The sequence below is a fragment of the Somniosus microcephalus genome, chromosome 14 (genome assembly GCF_052327205.1).
Source record: "Somniosus microcephalus isolate GS21.2 chromosome 14, FLI_Smic_1.0, whole genome shotgun sequence".
Lineage (NCBI taxonomy): Eukaryota > Metazoa > Chordata > Chondrichthyes > Squaliformes > Somniosidae > Somniosus > Somniosus microcephalus.
In genome coordinates, this window is record NC_141000.1 from 99,492,859 (window position 1) to 99,514,305 (window position 21,447).

Sequence of the window (21,447 nt, forward strand, 5' to 3'; positions counted from 1 at the left end):
AGTTTAAAGTAATTTTCCAAATTAGCCTTTGCCATACCATTTACTATTTTATAGACCTCTATAAAATGATCTCTCTCAGACCCCCTTTCAAAGCAAAAATGCCCAAGTTTCTCCAGTCTTTCCTCATTGTGCTGACCTCTAACATTATGGATCAGCATACTGCCTGGCAGCAGTCACAATGCCTTAATTTTGCAGTTGTCCACCATGCCAGCATTATTTGAAGGAGCAGGCAGACTGGTTGGTTAGTTGCAATAGAACCAAAACTACCCCCTGGACACCAATGAAAGATTCCCTAAACAGAAATACAGTGAAGCTCATGCCTCCACCCAAATTCTGGTAGAACATACAATTGGCCTACTGAAGCAGAGATTCTGCTGTCTGGACAGATCGGGGGCTTACTGCTCTACAGCAGGTGTCAAAAATGATCTAGGTCTGCAGTTCTTTGATAAATATGCTATTCAGAGAGGGGAACCCTTCAGAACAAAAACCAGGAGAATCAGTCTGAATCCTTGATGGAGGAGGAGGAAGAAGAAATGGGCGAGGGTGATGTGCAACTAGGAAGACCTTTACATCAATTGAACTTTTATTTAAATCTCTAAATTGGGTCCAACATGAACCATCTTATGATCTTCATCATAATATACAGGCTCCAACAACAACAACAACAACTAAAACGTCCCAAGGTGCTGCACAGGAGTATTTTAAGATGAAAAACATGCCCTGCCTAATCACTACTGCCTGTGTTACCATACGTGCCTATATCCTAGAGAGGTGATACACTGAGACAAGGTGCTTTTGTAGAGGGAGGGAGGATGAGTGAGTTATCCCAGTCTGCCCTTATATATCTTAGATTAGATGGACTGGCTAGAGAGTGATATTGGCAGGGATCCAGTTGCAGCTTGGCAGCCAAGTTCTCACTTGGTAGAGGATGGAGAAAGTGGAAAAGGGAAAAAAAAAACTGGGAACAACAAATCATTTAAAAAAAATTCAGTAACACCACTGAATCTGAAATGTTTGAGGCAGCTGGATTAATTATCAACATCTCTTGTATCTGTTCTCTCCACAGTGATTATCTGTGGAAGTCATAGTGTTGGGAATATTGTTAAGTCGTGTTAATGTCATGGGTGTGTGTGATGTTTCTCAACTTTTGTGTTAACAGTTAAACTTCCAGGTCTACGAACATATGTGGACCCACACACATATGAGGACCCCAGCCAAGCTGTCCATGAGTTTGCCAAGGAGCTAGATTCTTCCTCCATATCTATTGATAAAGTTGTTGGTGCAGGTACTAAATTCTACATATGATTATTATATGACTGCAGATTACTGATACCAGGTAATTGAAGGTTACTTCAATACTGTCCAGGCACTGCATTGATCTGCGCACAAAATAGAGGACCTCCATGGACAATGTGAGGTCAGCTCATTTACATCATTCTCTGGCACTCGGGGCTTATTGCTCCTGAGGCACTTTCAGCACCAAGTCTGGAATTTTGGGTGCCAATGGCCAGTGGATATCTGCCTGCCCATTCTGTGACAGGGCATGAGGTGAGAGGACACAAGAAATCACGAGGCATAGGGGAAAGATTTGATTTTTAAGGATGACCTCCTTTTCAGTGGTCACTGTTCGGGCATTCCAGCTGCATTATGGAGTAACCCCTAATTTGAATAGAAGTCGAGGGCCTCATAAAACATGGGCACAGCTTGGGTGCAGGCTCCTTCTGCCATTTACACTGGCTACCCACACTGGGCCTCAAATGCCACCTTAGGTACTTTGCAGGAGTGCCATCAAGCACCTAACATTGGATTATTGGTCCCATTAAATTTTAAAACTGGATCAAAATATCTCTTTCCAAACACAACCATAATTTGAGGAAACATGACGAATTTACCACAGAAGGCAGTTGAGGCCAATTCATTAAATATATTCAAGAAGGAGTTAGATATATTTCTTAAGGCTAAAGGGATCAAGGGATATGGGGAGAAAGCAGGGACAGGGTACTGAATTTAGATGATCAGCCATGATCTCATTAAATGGCGGAACAGGCCTGAGGGGCTGAATGGCCTACTCCTGCTCCTATCTTCTATGTTTCTATTTTTGACTTGAGTAATTCTTACATGTGATGCAAAATTGATGGGATGTAGAGCTGATTTTGAAACTACAGACAGAATCATTGTTTTTTATACTACAGGAGAATTTGGAGAAGTGTGCAGTGGACGTCTGAAGCTGCCCTCCAAAAAGGAGATCTCGGTAGCCATCAAAACCCTCAAAGTTGGTTATACCGAAAAACAAAGGCGGGATTTCCTGAGTGAAGCAAGCATCATGGGACAATTTGACCATCCAAACATCATTCATCTGGAAGGAGTGGTCACAAAAAGTAAGGGACCTGCCTTAATATAACCAGTGTTTTTATTAATGTTCTCCATATATCCTCCATTGGAAAGGAAAGTGAGCAAATGAACTTCCCTACAGTTTCTAAAGAAAGTTTGGAATATGGAATGGAGGATGACAGAACTTTTAATATAAACTTGCTGCTTGATGTGCGATATACAAACCACGATATACTATTAGTACTGTCTACTGATCTGTTTTTACAACTGCCAATGTGATTAGATTTAAAACAAAAGGATGTCCTCCCAGACCTCGGAAACTGGTCTCTTGTTCTTCTTCTACAAACTTATCTGGGTTTTTTTTGTCCAAGTGTTACCTCCCCTTCTACATTGTCCTTAGTAGGGTTTTGATTTGCGAGTTCATCTTTCCTTAGCTGTTCCATATCCACCGTGTTTGCAAACACAAGACTAGTGTCAACAGGTGAAGACTAGTGTCAACCGGTGAAGCCGGTGTCAAATCATCGAATTCAATTCAACTAAATTACTATTCTATTCAGCTGGATGTAAGCGATTACTAAACACTTGTATAAAGTGAATTTGCACACATGGAGAAAAATCCCAAGTGTCAACACAGGGAGCATTACACTTGTGGATTTCAAAATATGTATTTGAAGATTGAGACGGTATTTTGCAGCTCTTTAATACCAAGATGACAAAAAAGAAACTTGGATCGGATTTTCCTGTTCCAGCTCCTGGGGCTATTGGATCACCTGAGTGCAGCAAATACAGGAAAATCGTTTGGGGAGGAGCACGTGCCTTTTAAGGGAGCCTTCCTCATTTTTTCATCCAATTCAATTAATGGTTGGTAAGTAGGGGCAGGTTCTGTTAGGCGCTCACGGCATGTGCTCATTCCTTCCCGGTTTTTCTATAATCACTGCGCCCAAGCAATTCAACAGTACCAGAAGCAATAGGAAAATCTGCCCTCAGAGTTTAGACATGGAAAAATTTGAATCAGTGTGCTTCGTTTGACATAGTCTCCTTCTCCCGCCCACTGCCAAATTCAAGTAAAACCATATCTCAAGTATGGGAGTATTGATCTGTGTTCATCCCTCAGTATGCTGTGAGGGAGCCACAGGCACTAAGGGATGAGCACAGACCAATACTCCCAGATAGCCAGGGGATGTGAGCCTAGAGCTCTAATGTTGTCATCTGCTGCCATTCAAAGATAGCAGACCTGCATTCCTTCATTTGTTGCTTTTTTTCTTAAAGACACTTTTTAAGTGAAAAAGACAAAACACACTTGGTGATTACTTAGTGTTACTGTTCGAACCACAGTAACAGCCACTCTACCATCAACACAGAGCTTAAGCAGGATAATGCTTTTCAATTCCAGTTTATATCATGTTACGTTATGCTTGCGATTGCGACTTTGCTTTCTCTCTTTAGGTAAGCCTGTCATGATTGTTACAGAATACATGGAAAACGGTTCCTTGGACAGTTTTCTCAGGGTAAGCATTCCGATGATACACCAAGCGCAGCAGTTCAAATAAACATCCCGTTTGTTGGCTTTAGACTGGACACAAAAACTTCATCCATTCTCTTTCAGAAACATGATGCCCAGTTCACAGTCATCCAGCTGGTCGGCATGCTTCGGGGGATAGCTTCAGGCATGAAATACCTGTCCGACATGGGCTATGTGCATCGGGACCTGGCTGCTCGCAATATCCTCGTCAACAGCAACTTGGTGTGTAAAGTGTCTGACTTTGGACTCTCCAGGGTCCTTGAAGATGACCCTGAAGCTGCGTACACAACACGGGTAAGAAATTGTCCTTCTGCCCAGATTATGCCATCAATCCCGTCTCTTGTTATGTATCAGTATAGTATTCAATATCTGGGATAAATAATCCAAGACTTACAGCGGGTCGAAGCTGACGGTTCACTCGAGCGATGTGGCCCTACACGGTTGTGTTTTTGACCTGTGCTGTAAGGTCGTTAGATTACAGGCCAGCCTTAAAAGCGCAACTGATACTTGAGATCAAGTCCAAAAAAAAGCCCGTCTTCCTTCTGCAATGCCTCTCTCACCTCTAGCCCCAACCCCTCTCCCTGTATATTGTAACCTCTCCTGTCCCTTGTACTTTATTGATACCATTAAGGCCAGTGCTTCCTGAGCTTTCTTCTGTGGCTCCTCCTAAGCTGCAAATGCATTACAGTCTCTTCCTGCTCCCTGCATCACACGGTTCAAATCAAGACTCATTGCACCACCTACTCCTCTCATTTTTTCTCAGAGTGAAAGAAAATGAAAAAAAGGACTTGCATTTATATAGCGGCTTTAACGACCTCAGGTTGTCCCAAAACAATTTACAGGAAACTTTGTGCTATCCGGCACCGACGGGACCGAGCTGTTGCCGTTCCCTCAAAACTGCCGGACACACCAGCGCTAATGTTGAAGCATACGGATCTTTTCATCTCCGTATCTGACAACAAACACTGTTGCTTAGCAACAGCTTCTAAACAGTCGGCCCGTACCTTGGAAGCATCTCTGTAGCTTAGCAACAGCTTCAGAGAGACTTTCCAGAGCCTGACTGTTGAAAAAAAAGCCACGAGAAGAAAAAAAAGCCACGAGAAGAAAAAAAACCTAACAAAACGGCTCCTGATATTTGCCGGTGGCTCGAGCTTGCCGGGCACTTAGCCTCCGGATAACACAAAGTTTCCTGTATAGCCAACGAAGTACTTTTGAAGAGTAATCATTGTTGTAATGTAGGAAACACAGTAGCCAATTTGCACACAGCAAGCTCCCACGAATAGCAATGAAATCAATGACCAGATCATCTGTTTCAGAAATAAAAACAAAATGCTGGAAATACTCAGCAGGCCAGGCAGCATCTGTAGAGAGAGAAACAGAGTTAACGTTTCAGGTCGATGACTGCTTTTGCATCTGTTTCAGATGTTGGTTGAGGGATAAATGTTGGCCAGGACACCAGGAAGAACTCCCTTGCTCTTCTTCGAATAGTGCCACGGGATCTTTTACATCCTTGGTTGGTTTAGCGTCTCATCTGAAGGATGGCACCTCCGACAGTGCAGCACTTCCCTCAGTACTGCACTGAAGTACCAGCCTAGATTATATGCTTGGCAACTCAACACTGTTGAACTCGTGAGCTCCTCAGCCTTTCCTTTCTTTTACAACTGCCAGGCTTTTAAAACCCAAAGCTGGCATTACCCAGCACCATTTCTTGATTTACCTTGCGCCATTTACAGGCTTGGTGGAGCACTGCACCATAGAGCTGGCCCTTCACTTAAGTTCGTCAATCAAAAGACGTGTGCTGTATTAGTAATAGAGGAGCTAGTATTCATTTAGTAAGATCTTGGCTAGATATTTAAATGGTGTGCCTCTCTATTACAAATAATGAAAATTTCCTGCACATATGACACGTGTTTGCAGCACGATAGCAGGCTAGTATCCTATATTATATAATACATATCATAATTCTTATTACGGGATTGAATTCCACTGTTCTAGTCCCATTTGATTATCTTATGCAAATGTACATTATTGTTGGATGAATCCTTTATTATTTGGAATTCAACTGATCAAGAGGTAATAGGCTTTACAACATACAGCCTATTCCCTTAAAGCACAAAGGTGATCTTTTATAACTTAATAATATTTCCTGTATTTCCCTGTGTGCGTGGGTCAGCATGGATTACAACTTTCAGTGCAATTACTTCCTTCATGAACATTTTCAATCCACACAGATATAAACCCATTAATTGCTTCCTCCACTTTCACCAGAATATGACAAGAACAATGTCTCTTGATGCTTCACCTCAAGCCCACACACACAGTTAACATGGTGCATAATACTGTACCACCAATTAGCCTCTTGTGTTAGCCATAGGAAGGCTCAGGTGCATGAACGTCAACCTGAGAAAATCACTTGAACGCCATTAACTCCACTTGCTTATACAGCCGTCCGACAATTATCTGGGTGAAAAAAGTAGATCTCTATTAATGAACATTGCTTTGCTTTGCTAACTCTGGTGTGCTAACCTCATGGCACATAAACACCTGCTTGTACACTATTATCTAAATAATTCATCTTAACATTATTAGTGCTGATTCTGCAGTACTCAGAAAACACAGTAAAAGTTTGGAATTCTCCACTATCTTTTGTGAAATGACAGTTTTATGGCTGGAATATTTAATCATAAAATCCTAGAAATTCCAGTTTACAGTATTATTAGCCCACTAGCACTCAATGTGTTCATGTGACATTCCTTTTGTTCACTATTTGAGTGGAAGCATTAACCCATTTAAAATAGACTGGTTATAATAACAAAGGAATGCCATACAAACATGTTAAGCCACTAATAGTACCGGCAGTAATTACCATCCCCGTCTCATTGCTCCACCCAGACAGTCCCCACATGGTAGAATGAGAAGGACTGCAGGTGGAGCTTTTTTCAAATCACAAATTTGAAACAGTTCACAATCATTATTATTATAAAAAATACAACAGACTGGATGCATCCAATTTGACCCCATTTGAAGAAGATTCCTCTGAGAATTTGATGTAGCAAAGTCTTAAAGATGTTTGTAAAGACCGAGCGCACAGATGGAACCTTCCCAGAGGAGTTTTTTTTATCTTGCAGGAAAGTTTTGCAGTCTCTTTAAAATCATTATGTAGGCTTTTGGATAAGATGCTGAATAGAATTTGCCGCACATTTATACAAGGTATACAGCACTATCATCCTGAGAATTTAGCACAGCCATTTTGTTGCCTGTATCTATAAGAGTCAGCAAATAATACAGTTCAGGATGCAAAATTTGTTAATTGGCTTTGTGTAAAACACCAGTATCATCTCACTCAATTCTACAATTTGTCTGCGTCTCTTGGCAGGTGACTATGTTGTGCTTGGTCTGGTCCCAATGTTGGATCAATGGCTTAGAGCATAATTCCCGATTAAGTACACAAGAATCTAAAGGAAAACAGTCACTTAACCAACCACTCATCTACCTAGAGAAGAGATCTCTGAGGTTGCCACCTGCTCGCTTGCAATATTAAATATGCCAGTATAACAAAAATGACTATATTAATACTATAGCAAGCCATTACGTTGCTGCGTAACTATAGCTTGCGTGTCTGATTTAAAAGAAGCCTTCTGATATTTTCGTATCCTATCGCTCCTCCATATGGAGGATAACTCTGTCAGAATTACACATGGGAACAAAAAGAACTGTCAAGAGGGCAATAGATCTTGCAGTCATTTGGGTGTTTTCATAATATATAGAAGACCCCAAAACAGTGCAGATAGTTTAGCATCAATGGAAAAACTTGTAGAAGATGCATACGTAGGCCAGATTCAAAGTCCACTATTGTCATATTTGCTGCATCTAATTTTCTGATAAAATAACTTCCCGCTGCTGTAAAAAGCAAACGGAAAGACTGAAGCTTCTGGATAAGCTAGAGTGATGCACACTGCTCCAACCTGTAATTTAAATACAAGCTGATCAGACACTTAACCAATCATCGCTCCATTTGGACAAAGAGCACAGCAAGGAGTCAATAGTATCACACGCACAACACCTCCAAATGTTCTTAGCAGCCACCAAGATCACATTTTCGAGCCGTCTGTCTGCCTCTAGCTGCACCTTTGTGCTATGCCACTCCGGAGTTGAAATCCCTCTGTGATATTAGTAATAAATACTTTAATTCCAGTAGAATCTCTTGTGCTTGCTATTTAATAAAGATGCTAACCTGTTTTTAGAACAGTGGTCAATGAATTTTCATTACTAGTATTTGACACAGAATTTCAAACTATTAATGTACAAAACAAAGTTATAGTGAAACAAAAAAAATTCTAAATAGAAGTAAGATGGCATCTGGGATATAGTTTGTGCTGATGAAGGTGATAACAATAATTGGCACTTTGATTTATTTCTGTAGTGTTGACTCCTTTTTATTTATTTCTCTTGCGCTAATGTCATTCTAAAGTCATTTTTCTCCCCCAGTTCAGCTCAACCCTTACCACATATGAATTTACTTGACTGGGTGTAATTATGGTCTGGGTGACTAATGAGTTTACTCATCTGTCAAATCACTTCTTGATTTTGATGAACTTTTACACTTTAAGATTGAGCTGATCACATTATCGTCATCATCAGACCAATCTTCGGACTTCTGAGCTTTTGATTAGCTGTGGAAAAGTCTTTCGGAGCAGGTTTTAAGCACTTGAAACCTAGATTTTTTTTTTTACCACTTCCGAAATGGAAGGTGGGAGCCAGATGAAAGAGGAAAACAAATAAGGGAGAAACATTTCTCATTTTTAATCTGACTGAAAAAAGTCCAGAGTAAAGAGTGGCAGGATGTTGGAGAAAGCAATACTCAATGAATCATCCTGTTTAATGTTGCTGTCAGCATTCCCGCCCCTCAACAACAGGAGTAGGAAAGGCTGGGGAAAAAGTGAAAATGAAAGGGCAAGTTAACTTATTAAGAGCATAATTGTTCAGTATTCTATAGCTGTGGAGTTCATGTCAAAATGTAGGCTTATACTCCCATGTCAGACCTGAAGTTAGGTCGGAGTCACAGCAAAGAAGCTTTCCTAATATCACCAGAGCAGTAAGAGAATTGAATAATACAAAGGAGTTTTCTGTTTGAGAGCATGGGTGTAGTGGCCAGTTGCAGTGGAGCAGGAGGAGGAGAGGACGGTAGCACAGAGGGCATAGGGTGCACAAGACCAATAACAGTTACATAGGCATTGTAGAGGAGCGGTGCGTGAGGAGATGCAGGCTCACCAGGAACGCACTGGGAAATGGCCATAGATATCTGGGTGTTAAACTCCTCCACACTATCCAGGGTACCTTCCAATAATGAGTGTAAGCAGGTCAGTGATTGGTCAGTAAGATGCTACTTTTGTACTAGCTGCCAGTTCAAAGCAGCCCCATGCAACCCTGTAGGTGCACCCAGCAGGTTGGGACCCCCGCTCTGTACGAATGAGCCACTCATCAACTTATCCCTACTATTACTCCTTCCTCACTAGTGTTCATGGCCTCACCCTGTGGATCATCATCAATATCACTATTGCAATATCCTATAGTTTGTGTTTCTGATTTGCTCACAGCTTCAAGTAGGGATGGGAATGGTCAGTGTTCAGGTGGCTGGTTGTCCATCAGTTCTGTTTGTTTTGTTACATTATGAGCATGCTTGTCCATTGGGTTTGTATTGTCATTTACCTGCACTTTTTGTGCTTGTCCACAATCAGTGTGTGCATTTTGATGTAACATATTGTGCAAATCATAGAATATATGGTTAACATAGCACATACCACTAGCGCTACCCTCTTATCCAAATGCCACAGCCCCAAAGACTCCTAAACTCTCAAGTGTTTTGATGTCTGGGGATTCACTTGATGTACGCTGTTACACTTAACATTTTTGCTTTGAAACATAAGAGTAATGGAGATTGAGACACGGTGATTTGGCCCATGGAAATTGCTTTGTCTAGTACATTCTCTCTGCCATCATGGCATCCATAATGTAACTAGCATAACGCTACTATTTAGTCATAGAGTCATAGAGTAATACAGCACGGATAGAGGCCCTTCGGCCCATCGTGACCGCGCCGGCCATCAAGCCCTGTCTAATCTAATCCCATATTCCAGCATTTTGCCCGTAGCCTTGTATGCTATGGCATTTCAAGTGCACATCCAAATGCTTCTTAAATGTTGTGAGGGTTTCTGCCTCCACAACCCTTTCAGGCAGAGAGTTCCAGACTCCAACCACCCTCTGGGTGAAAAAGTTCTTTCTCAAATCCCCTCTAAACCTCCCGCCCTTTACCTTGAATCTATGCCCCCTAGTTATTGACCCCTCTACTAAGGGAAAAAGCTCCTCAGCATCCATCCTATCTATGCCCCTCATAATTTTGTACACCTCAATCATGTCCCCCCTCAGCCTCCTCAGCTCCAAGGAAAACAAACCCAACCTGCCCAGTCTCTCTTCATAGCTGAAGCGCTCCAGCCCTGGTAACATCCTGGTGAACCTCCTCTGCACCCTCTCTAACGCGATCACATCCTTCCTGTAGTGTGGCGACCAGAACTGCACACAATATTCCAGCTGTGGCCTAACCAGTGTTTTATACAGCTCCATCATAACCACCTTGCTCTTATATTCAATGCCTCGGCTAATGAAGGCAAGTATCCCATATGCCTTTTTTACCACCTTATCCACCTGTTCCGCCGCCTTCAGGGATCTGTGTACTTGCACACCCAGATCCCTCTGCACCTCCGTCTTGCCTAGGGTCTTCCCATTCATTGTGTATTCCTTTGCCTTGTTAGTCCCCCCAAAGTGCATCACCTCGCACTTTTCCGGGTTAAATTCCATTTGCCACTGTTCCGCCCATCTGACCAACCCATCTATATCGTCCTGCAGACTGAGGCTACCCTCCTCGCTATTTACCACCCTACCAATTTTTGTATCATCCGCGAACTTACTGATCATACCCTTTACATTCATATCCAAGTCATTAATGTAGACCACAAACAGCAAGGGACCCAGCACCGATCCCTCAACACTTTACTTACCACATCCTTGTTTGCATCTGACTGTAGCACTACAGAATTTTTTCCAATATATCTTTTATAACAGCTGCTACCTCTGGGTATGTCCTGCGCTCCGAAAATAAAGTCATATTTCTGCACCTTCTTCCAGACCTCCCGCCAAAGTGGTGAGATGGTGATGACCATGCCTGCGATGAACTGCCATGCTCCTTGCCTTCTTTGCATGCTAAGGGGCTGTCCTCTTCCACCAAAAATATATTTGCATCAATCCATTACTGTGCTCGCCAGCACTTACAGGACCTTGCCACTAAATTGTTTTTTTTTCTCACTTCCTTACTGGTCAGACACGTTCTCCGACAATCCATACTTCACAGCTGGATTATTGAGGTTTTTGACATTTACTGTGGTTAGGAGCCTCATTAGCTGCTTGAGAAGCGTTAAAGGATCGTTATTGCAGATGTGCGTGATCCAAAACCGCTACTTTGTTGCTGCTAATGAAATCCCATTCTCGCAGATCGTATGTTTCCGAGCTGCACTGCCCTGTGATGTTCTTACCGTTTCATCACGACTTAGGAGAGACGAGCTTTTCTCCTGCTTTGAATGAAATGGCAAATTTTTGGCTATGATTTTGGGAGGGGAAAAAGGGGCTAGAAAAATAGGTTCAATTAGGACAAAAAAGAACAAAGTTAAAATAATAACAAATAGGAGAGAAAGAATGGGGGGAGGAAGGAAACTAGGAAATGCTTAAGAAGTGCTTAGTTTCTTTAATTAACTTTTATTGAAATTGTTCAAAGCATTTATTTTTAGAGCTCAGGGCTCAGGTTACAGTAATAAATCTACTCCTGGCACTTGAACACCTTCCTTACAACAATGTTTGTTTTAGCCTAATAATGTACAAACTAATAGCTTTAAAAAATGTTCGGCCCAATGAACAGATCATGTCTTTGGACCGGCACTCTAAGGGTTAAAACAAAGCAACCTGCTGATTATAACATTCTGATTTAAATATTGCCTTGCATGTAATTAGTATGTAAAATAGCGGTTCCGTTTAAAATATACTGAAATCATTTGAGGAGCAATAATATAAAGACATAAACTGCTTCTGAAGGAGAAATAAATAGGTGACAGATCTGTAAAATATTCAAATTAATTTAGTCAGTTTAACATCCAGCTGTGTTTTTCTCAGCCTACAGCGGTTTTATCTTCTACAATCGAGAGCTGGCAGAGGATTCTCTGCACAAGTACCATGCTGTGGTGTTTGCTCCAGCAGGATTTAAATACACTAATTCATTCTTTCCTAGGATCACGAATCTGTGAAACTCCTCACCTACCCCTCGTCATCTCTACCTCCATCAATCGACAGGCTTTAAAGCCCAACTTTGGCTTCACTTGATCGTCACTTTCTGATTCATCTGACCGCCAGTTCTTCTCTAGGATTTAAATCGGGTTGTATTAGGTATTAGTGTCAGCATGCTGGATGAAAATCCGCCGCCTGCTATTTTAATGAATGTATTGACCTGTTTAAAGAGTAGATGGGTTAACACCGACATTAAAACAGCAGAAAAAGTAATCATGTTCTCAGCCTGAGTTTGCAGCACTTTTGGCTTTGGTCCTTCCGCTGAATTTGAAAAACCAGAGAATTTCAGAAAGACCGAGGACTTGAAACAGGTCCACTTTAAACAAAAGAGCTCAGACATCAGGGCTCCGAAATTCTGTTCTGGTCCTGGCACTTCTCTGGCAGAACTGACAAGCAGGGACTGGAAAACAGAGTGTAACCCAGTTACACCAGGATTCTGTCCCAGGAATTCCACCCAGTGCATCCTTATAAGGTCTCGACTGAACTCTTGCCAGCTGAGACCTGGTGAGAGATCCATCGAGTTCCTTGGAAGGAGCCCAGAATGTTTGCAGACAAAGGTCCTGGAGAGGATGGATAACTCTTGTTCTGCCAGCAAATAGGAGCTGAAGATTTTGTGAAACCTAACTCAATCTTCGGCCTGGGAATGGCCTCGGGGTCCCTGTGGCAGATGGCTGGAGGCAGCTCTGAGTTACAATGGTGGTCTAGGATGGGTGTCGGTGATGTGCCCTTACCAGTGTGGAACGTCATGTGGACTATACCGATGGCCCTGCCGCCACACTTTGGGGTGGGGCTCACAGCAACTGATCTCGGTGTGCTCATGGCCCACACACCGCACTTCTGCTGGCGGAGCAGGTCGATCTGAATTTCAGCCGCTGTGACCTTTATGATCTCACAAAGCTTAATCTATGGCAGCTCCTGTATCTGCCACAGCACAAGCTGGCATTGCAGTTCTCTGTATTTGTTTGTATTTTGATTAATTTTAAAAAATTAAACTTCACATAAATAAAAGTTTTAATGAGGCACAACATCATCAGTGACACCGTGACATACCTCTTTAATATTTCCCTCAATCTAAATGATTTAGCCCCTCAAACAGAACTGAAATAGTTTTATAATTCCCCATAAAGGTAGTTACCCAATTGTTGGATAACCTGGAGCATATTAAGAAACTCCGTGGGGGGGGGGAATTTTAACCCACAAAAACGGGCGGGTTTGGGTCGGGTGAGATGTGAAAATTTTTTTAAACCTCAAACCCGAACCAAACCCGCTCACTTCTGGTTTTAACAGAGGTGGGATGGGGTGTGGGGGGGGGCGGGCAACCAACCCGCTCCCAGGAGGCGGGTTGTTCATTTAAATATTATAATGAGGCTGCATGCCTCATATTTAACCTATCTTCCAGGTTTAACCCTGGCCGGCCAAGTTTCCCTGGTCTTGGGAGGCGATTACTGCTTTATGGAAGAGGTAAGTGCCTTTACAGCACTGCTTGTGGGCTAAGAGGAGCAGGAGTGCTTCCTCCCCGCCCATCAAGCTTAACTGCTTCCCTGCCCGCCATCGGAACCGCCCCAGATCCAAAGCCTGTGCCCTCTCCCCCCCCCCCCCCGCCATCACCGACCCCTCCCGCGATCAGTTCAACCGCACGGGATCGGACAACCCCCCCCGGGATCGGCAACCACCGCCCCTCGCACCCCCAGGATCAGAGCCCCCTCAAGATCTGGACCCCCTCCCATGCGACAAATAAACCCAGCTACAGGCTCCCAACCTGCTCCTGGCCTGAGGCCTCTTTCGGAGCTGCTGGGAAAAAAAGACGCACGCTGTGACGTTAAAACTGCACAGTATGCGGGGAAACCCGAACCCCGACCAAAAGTCCTCCCCCTCCCCCACCGCTCACAAAACCCGCCCCAGTCAAGATCAAGAGGATGTATACGAACATCAATAAATCTCAGCTGTTTTATTGTGAGATTGCAACAATTTAATTTAAAAACATGGCAGTACATCACCATTGGTTTCATTGACCTCTTGAGATTAAAATTAAGATAGATTTACATCTATTTAAGATAGGTTTAGATCTATTTAACATGGTTTGCTCCAGTATTTGCTGAACGTGCAATTATCCTTCAAACACATAATCTGGTTTCAAGTTACTCAATAATTACGTTTTATTCCATTTGAAAAAAATGTTTGTCTAGATCCCCGTTACTTAGTCCTCTCCCACTATTTTCCATTGCTGCTCTCCACCATTGTGCTTCTTCTTTTAGATGAAGTGGGTGGACCAAGAACTGGGAAAAACTCACCTTACTAAAGCGGGCTGGTGAGATGATCCCTCAGAACTTAGATTTGAGCTCATGACCCATGAAATTAAAGTGCTTCCCAATTGCATATTGCAACTCATGAAAGCTAGCCTGCTGTATGGTTGTACGTGTTTTAACGAGTCTCTGCAACAGACACCAGAGACACTGTGAAACTGATGTACTTTAGGCAACATTGGATTTATACAGAATACTACTGAGTGGAAAAATAAGGAACTTCTATATTTGATGATCTACTAAAGCGGGGTTTTTACACTTTTGCTACCTCACTTGTTTTTCACCCTGGCAGAAAATTTTGCCAATTGTGGAAAATCTGTATTAACAAATTGCATGTGACAATAGATTTAAGATCAGCAAAAGTTTTGGTTTATGGTAATAAGCTTAGTGGAATCAAAATAAGGAGAAGAACTGTCTTCAAACAGTTAGATTGAAATCATGCTGTCTAATATTAGTAACAAGTGCATTTCTAATTTCTCATCTGGATTAATGCCTTGGTTAAGTTTGTAGACAAAGGAACGTATTTTGTTTAATTTTAACCCAAATGTCTTGCTTTCATCTATAAATAAGCTTTACTTTTCCTTCAAGGTCACACAAGGATGTGCTCACGTATATGACGTCAGCTGAGGCTCAGTTGGTAGCACACTTGCCTCTGAGTCTACGTCCCCCTCCAGGGACTTGAACACATAAAGCTAGGCTGACACTCCAGTGCAGTGCTGAGGGAGTGTTGCACTGTCGGAGGTGCCGTCTTTCAGAAGAGTCGTTAAACCGAGGCCCCATCTGCTCTCTCAGGTGGATGTAAAATATCCCATGGTGCTATTTCAAAGAAGAGTAGGTATTACGTCCGTGAACGATTGAGACACGGACAGCAGGAGTTGAACAAAACACGTCTTTACTGATGGAAGTCAATAGTGAAACTGAAAACAACAGAGGCTCACTAGCGCCTTTTATACAGGGGTGGTCACTGCCGGTACTGCAGTCTGAGACCAGTTATTCTCTTAAAGGTACATACACAACAGTAGGGGAGTTATCCCCGGTGTCCTGGCCAATATTTGTCCCGCAACCAACATAACAAAAACAGATTATTTGGTCATTATCACATTTGCTGTTTGTGGGACCTTGCTGTGCGCAAATTGGCTGCCGCGTTTCCCACATTACAACAGTGACTACATGCAAAAAGTACTTCATTGGCTGTAAAGCGCTTTGAGATGTCCGGTGGTTGTGAAAGGTGCTATATAAATGCAAGTCTTTCTTTCTTATAATCATTTAAAAAAAAATCTTTCTCAGGGTGGAAAAATCCCCATTCGATGGACTGCGCCGGAAGCCATAGCGTACCGCAAGTTCACCTCAGCTAGTGACGTGTGGAGTTACGGGATTGTTCTGTGGGAGGTGATGTCATACGGAGAGAGGCCTTACTGGGAAATGTCCAATCAGGATGTGAGTATCTTCTGTGAATTGTTCTTTCGAAAATGTGTCAAGCTGGGTGAGGAAGTCAAGCATGGGAATGCCAGGTGGCCACGCATCTCTGTCATTGAGAGCAACAGAGATGGCGTGGAAAGAAAATTTTCAGTGCTGAGGAGTAGTTTAAGCATCTTATTAGTACAGACACTTTTAATAAATGAAAAACGCCAAATGTAAATTGGGAAAAAAAGTGTGATAATTCACCGGAGTAACCAAGGACTAGGAAAAAAATTATTACACTATATGAAAAGCAAATCGGGAAACTATGCTTGCTCTGACTGTTTGAGAAAATCTATAATTTGTTCACAGTAATCCCTTAAAAACAGTTAGCACTAGCCCTAGCACTAACTTTGCTAGTGTTACCAGTGAACAGTGTATCCTATAGGGAGTAGGGTGTGCAGAGCTCATGTCTACTAATGCAGCACACCACAAGTTTATTCCTATAATTCCTCACGTCATGCATTCCTAGTCTCAAGTTGTTGGGCAAAAGATGTAGAGTGGGGATACACTTCTGTGTCAAAGTAGCTTTTAATTTTTTTTCTGGATTGCAGATATTAAAAAAAAAAAAAAGTTCTCTTGATTTTGACTGGGGTGTAAAGGCCTCTGATTTGTGCTGACCCATGCAGGCCATTTCCTCCTGGGTATCCCAGTAGAATTCCAATATATCAATATGAAAGCATCATGCAAATTAATATTCAGCAGCTTTAACTGTCGCTTTGCGCCATCAAATAAATATGAGGTGCATTTTCCCACCTGGTTAATGCCTGCATTGAAAAAGTACATCGAAGAATTCAGTACGAATGCATTATGCAGTTGTACAGGAACAGCACGGGTTGGAAAATATACACCCAAGTGACAACACATCAAGGCCCTGTGGTACAGCAAAGCATACATCAAAATCAGAATTCTGTTTAACATCATAAATTGTGTACATGAAGCTAATGTCTGCCTCTCACAGGATGTAGGATGTGTATTTCAGTATGTGATGCATGTATATGTCATTATAATGCATACAAGAAGCAACATTCCACTGTAACATACGGGGAAACAGAACCTGGAGATCATTGCTGTTCAAACCATGTGATAATTTCAGGAACCTGGGATCTGTCACAGTCCACCATGACATCCTTTGCTAACAAAAAAAATACTGTTTGAAAGCAGATTAAAACAATCTTTAGTTGCTCTGCCTTTTAAAACAATCTTTAGATGCTCTGCCTTTTAAATTGCAAGAACTTGGTCTCCAACATTCTTCATTTTTTTTTTGCAGCTCTGCCTCGTCTCCTTTTCCCATCCCCATCGTGACAGCCTTGTCTCCTCTTCTTCTTCCAACTCTGTTCCCTCCTAGTTTCCTCTCTCCTTTATCCTCTCAGTGTGGCCCTACTTGATCTTTCTCTCTTTCTCTCATGTTGTGACTCTGCCTTAATTCCTTTCACCGTTTCCTATTGTGACCTTGCCTTGTCACCTCCTCTTAATCCCACAGTGACCCTTTCTGGTCTCCTCTCTATTTCCCCCCCCCCCCCCCATATCAACCCTCCCTGGTTTCCTCTTCCTCCTCACACTCTGACTCTGTTTACTTCTCTCTATTCCTTCTGCCAGTCTCATCCCATTATTGCCCTGCTCAAACTTCTTCTCCCCACCACTACTGCGTAATTTGGCCTTTTATGTTTTAATAAAATTTCAGTAACCCAGTTTTTTGAAAACAAAATGCATTGTATGAATTCACATGGCCGCAGCTATAATCCTATCATGCAGTCTAAAAATCTTATCGTGCAGTCTAATTGTGAGAAAATGTGTCTCCAACTCATCCTTATTCTACTGACCAATTTGCAAAGGTCTTGGAAGCTGTCCCAAAACTCCCCAGTGCAGTATCCCTTTAATAAACAGTAACCAAAAATATTGTTAATGTAATAGTCATCTCAAATGCTCCATTTACACTGTACCTTCTCCACCCACCCACACACACACACACAGATAACATTCGGTTCACATCAAGATGACCTGAGCTGAATGCGACCTGTGTGTTTATGCTGTGAGCTGGCCAGATTCAGTGTGTGCACCAGTCGTATTGAATTACCCGCCCCGCAGCACCAGCTGAATTTCATTTTCCACAGAAAACAGTAGGAGATTCACATCAGGCATTTACATCAGTCTAGCGCCACTCCCCTCCTTCACTGCTGTGAGAGCAGCTCAGAGCTCAAGAGATGGATAGAGATGGGCTCTAAAGTCTCTTCTGAACTAAACCTGGCTTAGTTTAAATTCATCTGTATGTTTTCCAAGTGCAGTCAGCTCAGAAATATCCAGACTCAGGATTATATGAATTGAAAGATCAAACTTGGAACTGAATCCCAGGCGTCAGGTGCAGCCCCTCTGAGCTGTTTTACGCCCAATCCAAATTAAGCACAAATGTTAATTCTCATAGGGTTTATTCTACATTATGATCAGAGTGAATAGGGGCAATTTTTGACTTTGTGCAATAGTATAAAATGGGTGATAACGAATGGGCAGCCAGTTTTGGATCTCTCCTGATTTTTATTTCCATTGAAGTCAATCGAGAGACTTGTAAAATGGGCTGCCGATTCGCTTTCACCCGATTTACACTATCACACAAAGCCCAAATTACCCCTACTGAGTCTGCACCAGGTAGTTCTATTTAGCTGCAAATTTGCAGCTCCTGTATAAGGAGGGTTTTAAAATGTACATTTATCTGGATTTAAACACACCAGCCCTTGTTTCAGCAGTGCCCGAGCCTTGCTTTGTGCCAAAAGAGTCCCTACTGCATTAAAATCCATGATAAACACACGCTTTCTCTTTCATTATTGCTTAATTTGACCATATTCCTCAGAGGAGTAGTGTTTTATTGTGATACAGCGATTCACTGAAGTTGTCCTCTATTGAATCTTCATTCAGGTAATTAAAGCGGTTGATGAAGGATATCGACTGCCGCCCCCCATGGACTGCCCAGCTGCCCTGTATCAGCTGATGCTGGACTGTTGGCAGAAGGATAGGAACAACAGGCCCAAGTTTGAACAGATTGTCAGCATCCTGGACAAGTTGATTCGGAATCCCAGCAGCCTGAAGATCATCGCCAATACTGCAGCAAGGTGACACAAACCATTGGTTCTTTTATTTGAAAAATAATGTTTTCAATATGTATATGACTCCGTTTAAAAAAAAAACACAAACTGAAGAGTCAGGACTCGGGAGCTGAGTGTTGACGCACGCGACCAGTTAAGTTAAGGCAATTATCTTTTGGGTGAACAGTGCTGGCCACTCACAGACGACAGGGATGTGAGAGGCCTTTAAAAATGTTACCCAGAGTAAGGTGCACTCGATTTACTCGCTCATTCTCTGAATCAGTGGCAACATGTACCAGCTCATGCTTTCTCCTCCACCATCGCAATTCATTCTGAGAGAGAAGAGGCCTACTCACGACCCACTCAACCGTGGGGCTGGCGAGGGCGGGTGGCAATGAGAGGAGTCCAAACCCACCTAAATTTTTTTTTTTAGCATGGACTAGGTCTCTTCTGTCCTCCTCTACATTCCAGAGCTGTCTTTGTTGCTCCTCCACTTCTACCAATTGTGATGGGGTATATTCATTTCATCCACAAAATGCCATACTCTGTTTAAACAACATTTATATGTTATAAAAAAATATTAAGCCTCAAATCCCAAACCGCATATTGGGCCCCTGCTCCACTATTACTTTTTTTTGTAAAATGTGTAATTTGAATAAAATGATTTAAGGATTATAGAGTATACATAAATGAAGCTGATTTTAAGTGGGCTCCCTTGGGTGTGTAAGCAGTCTGTTGGTATGGTAATACATCAGTTATTATGCAGTATAATGCTATGCGGCTTTGTGCCGGAGGCTCAGTTTTGATCAAACATGATCATTCATTTGAATGTAGCTCATTTTGTAAAATATAAACCACTAACAAAAGGCTACTGCTTCTCCAGCCACGTGTGTGGCATTCGGAATGGGGTTGAAATCAGCACCTCCTGACTCTCAAGAAGTTATTAATTTTTATTTATTTTAGTGCATCTAGGGAAGTTATACAACAATTAGGGATGAATGGCCCTTGTTGCTGGTGGTGAATTATTACATAGTGACCCACTCATTCTGGTTCGGAGTCTTAAATTGGGTGGGCACTCCAAACTGCTGACCAATATGTCGGACAAGTCTCACCAATCCTCGATTGGAACGTCTAAGTGGGGTATCTTATTCATTGGAAGCAAACCTCAAACAAAGACCCACCTTCTTTCGAACCTACTAAAAAATTAGAATAATATAAATTTAGTAAAGGTGATAACATTTGAGTTGTACTCTTCAAAATGGACTGCCACCAATGAAATTTTTTAAGCATAGTATCCAAATAAATTACATGTGCGCCAGTGTTTTTTATTAAAAAATTTCTGGAAACCCTTGCATTTTCTTTATTTCTCTACTCTAAAGGTCTCAGTTTACGTCCTGTTCATCTTTGATTAACACAGAGTAACAGTCTGACCCACGGACTTTCCCATGCCCTTTGCCAATACCACTGAATGCCAATAGATGCACATTCTGTGGGGTGGGACAAGTCTTCCTCCGTACTTTTTTTTTCTCCCCCCAGCGGTCCCCACGCATTGCAGGGTCTGCGCAAGGTATTCCGCCAGTGACCCAGCAAAACTCCGCCAGAACGGCCAGCTGAATTCAAGAGATGGTTGAAGGTGGGGTTTCAACTAGAGCCATATAAACGGGGCTGTAAAATCAGAAATCAGCTACAGTCACTGGTTTCTCAGGATCTGCCTCAATACCAGAGCCAGATTCTGTTGGCTTACTTGTAGTGCTGGACTACACGCGACAGTTAGCACAGAGGATTCACTTTAGGTGTCACAAAGGGAGCAGATGGAGAGTAAATGGTGAGCAATTGAAGGCTCTTACAAAGATTATCTGCAGGGCTGCTATTTTCATTACTGGGAGCTGTACCACAGTTTTTAAGCTTAGTTTTTATGAAGTTTGATATTCAAAATAAAGACTGTGCTCGTTAAACCCTTTCACTTTTAACATCTTACAGATTTACTCAGGTAGTCACTGCGATTTCTTTTAGAGAAAATTTGTTCATGTTCCCCCCGCCCCCACAGAAACGAAGCATTGGTGATTTATGTAAGGCATTAACGGCCTGGTAGGAAACAGCAGGACGGCAACTCGGCTTGTAAGAGAGAGTAAAACACACCTAATTTGTCTGTTCCTGTATGAATTAATAGGATGCATGACCCGGCCAATAAATTGCATGGTCCAGGCCACAGACAGGCATCTGGGTCACATGCTGATGCATGCAACTGTTCCGGAATACCACCGTTCCCCGGGTCTCGCATTGAGACATCACAGACTCTTCACAGTCAGATCCAAATTCCTTTAGATTACTAAATTGTCCAGATGTCCTCCCTGAGGAGGATAAGAAC

The 21,447-nt window shown here is 42.4% G+C and overlaps 1 protein-coding gene across 2 annotated transcripts in view; it reads left to right on the forward strand.

Moving 5' to 3' along the window:
- The window catches only part of epha3 (eph receptor A3), a 268,070-nt gene that overhangs the window by 213,407 nt on the left and 33,216 nt on the right, over positions 1 to 21,447 (forward strand). For both annotated transcript variants that reach the window (XM_086007038.1, XM_086007039.1), the window contains exons 10-15: positions 1,160 to 1,285; positions 2,193 to 2,378; positions 3,778 to 3,839; positions 3,938 to 4,147; positions 15,832 to 15,981; positions 18,913 to 19,106. In XM_086007038.1, the coding sequence (XP_085863164.1) occupies positions 1,160 to 1,285; positions 2,193 to 2,378; positions 3,778 to 3,839; positions 3,938 to 4,147; positions 15,832 to 15,981; positions 18,913 to 19,106 (928 nt within the window). The remainder of the gene's footprint in view (positions 1 to 1,159; positions 1,286 to 2,192; positions 2,379 to 3,777; positions 3,840 to 3,937; positions 4,148 to 15,831; positions 15,982 to 18,912; positions 19,107 to 21,447) is intronic.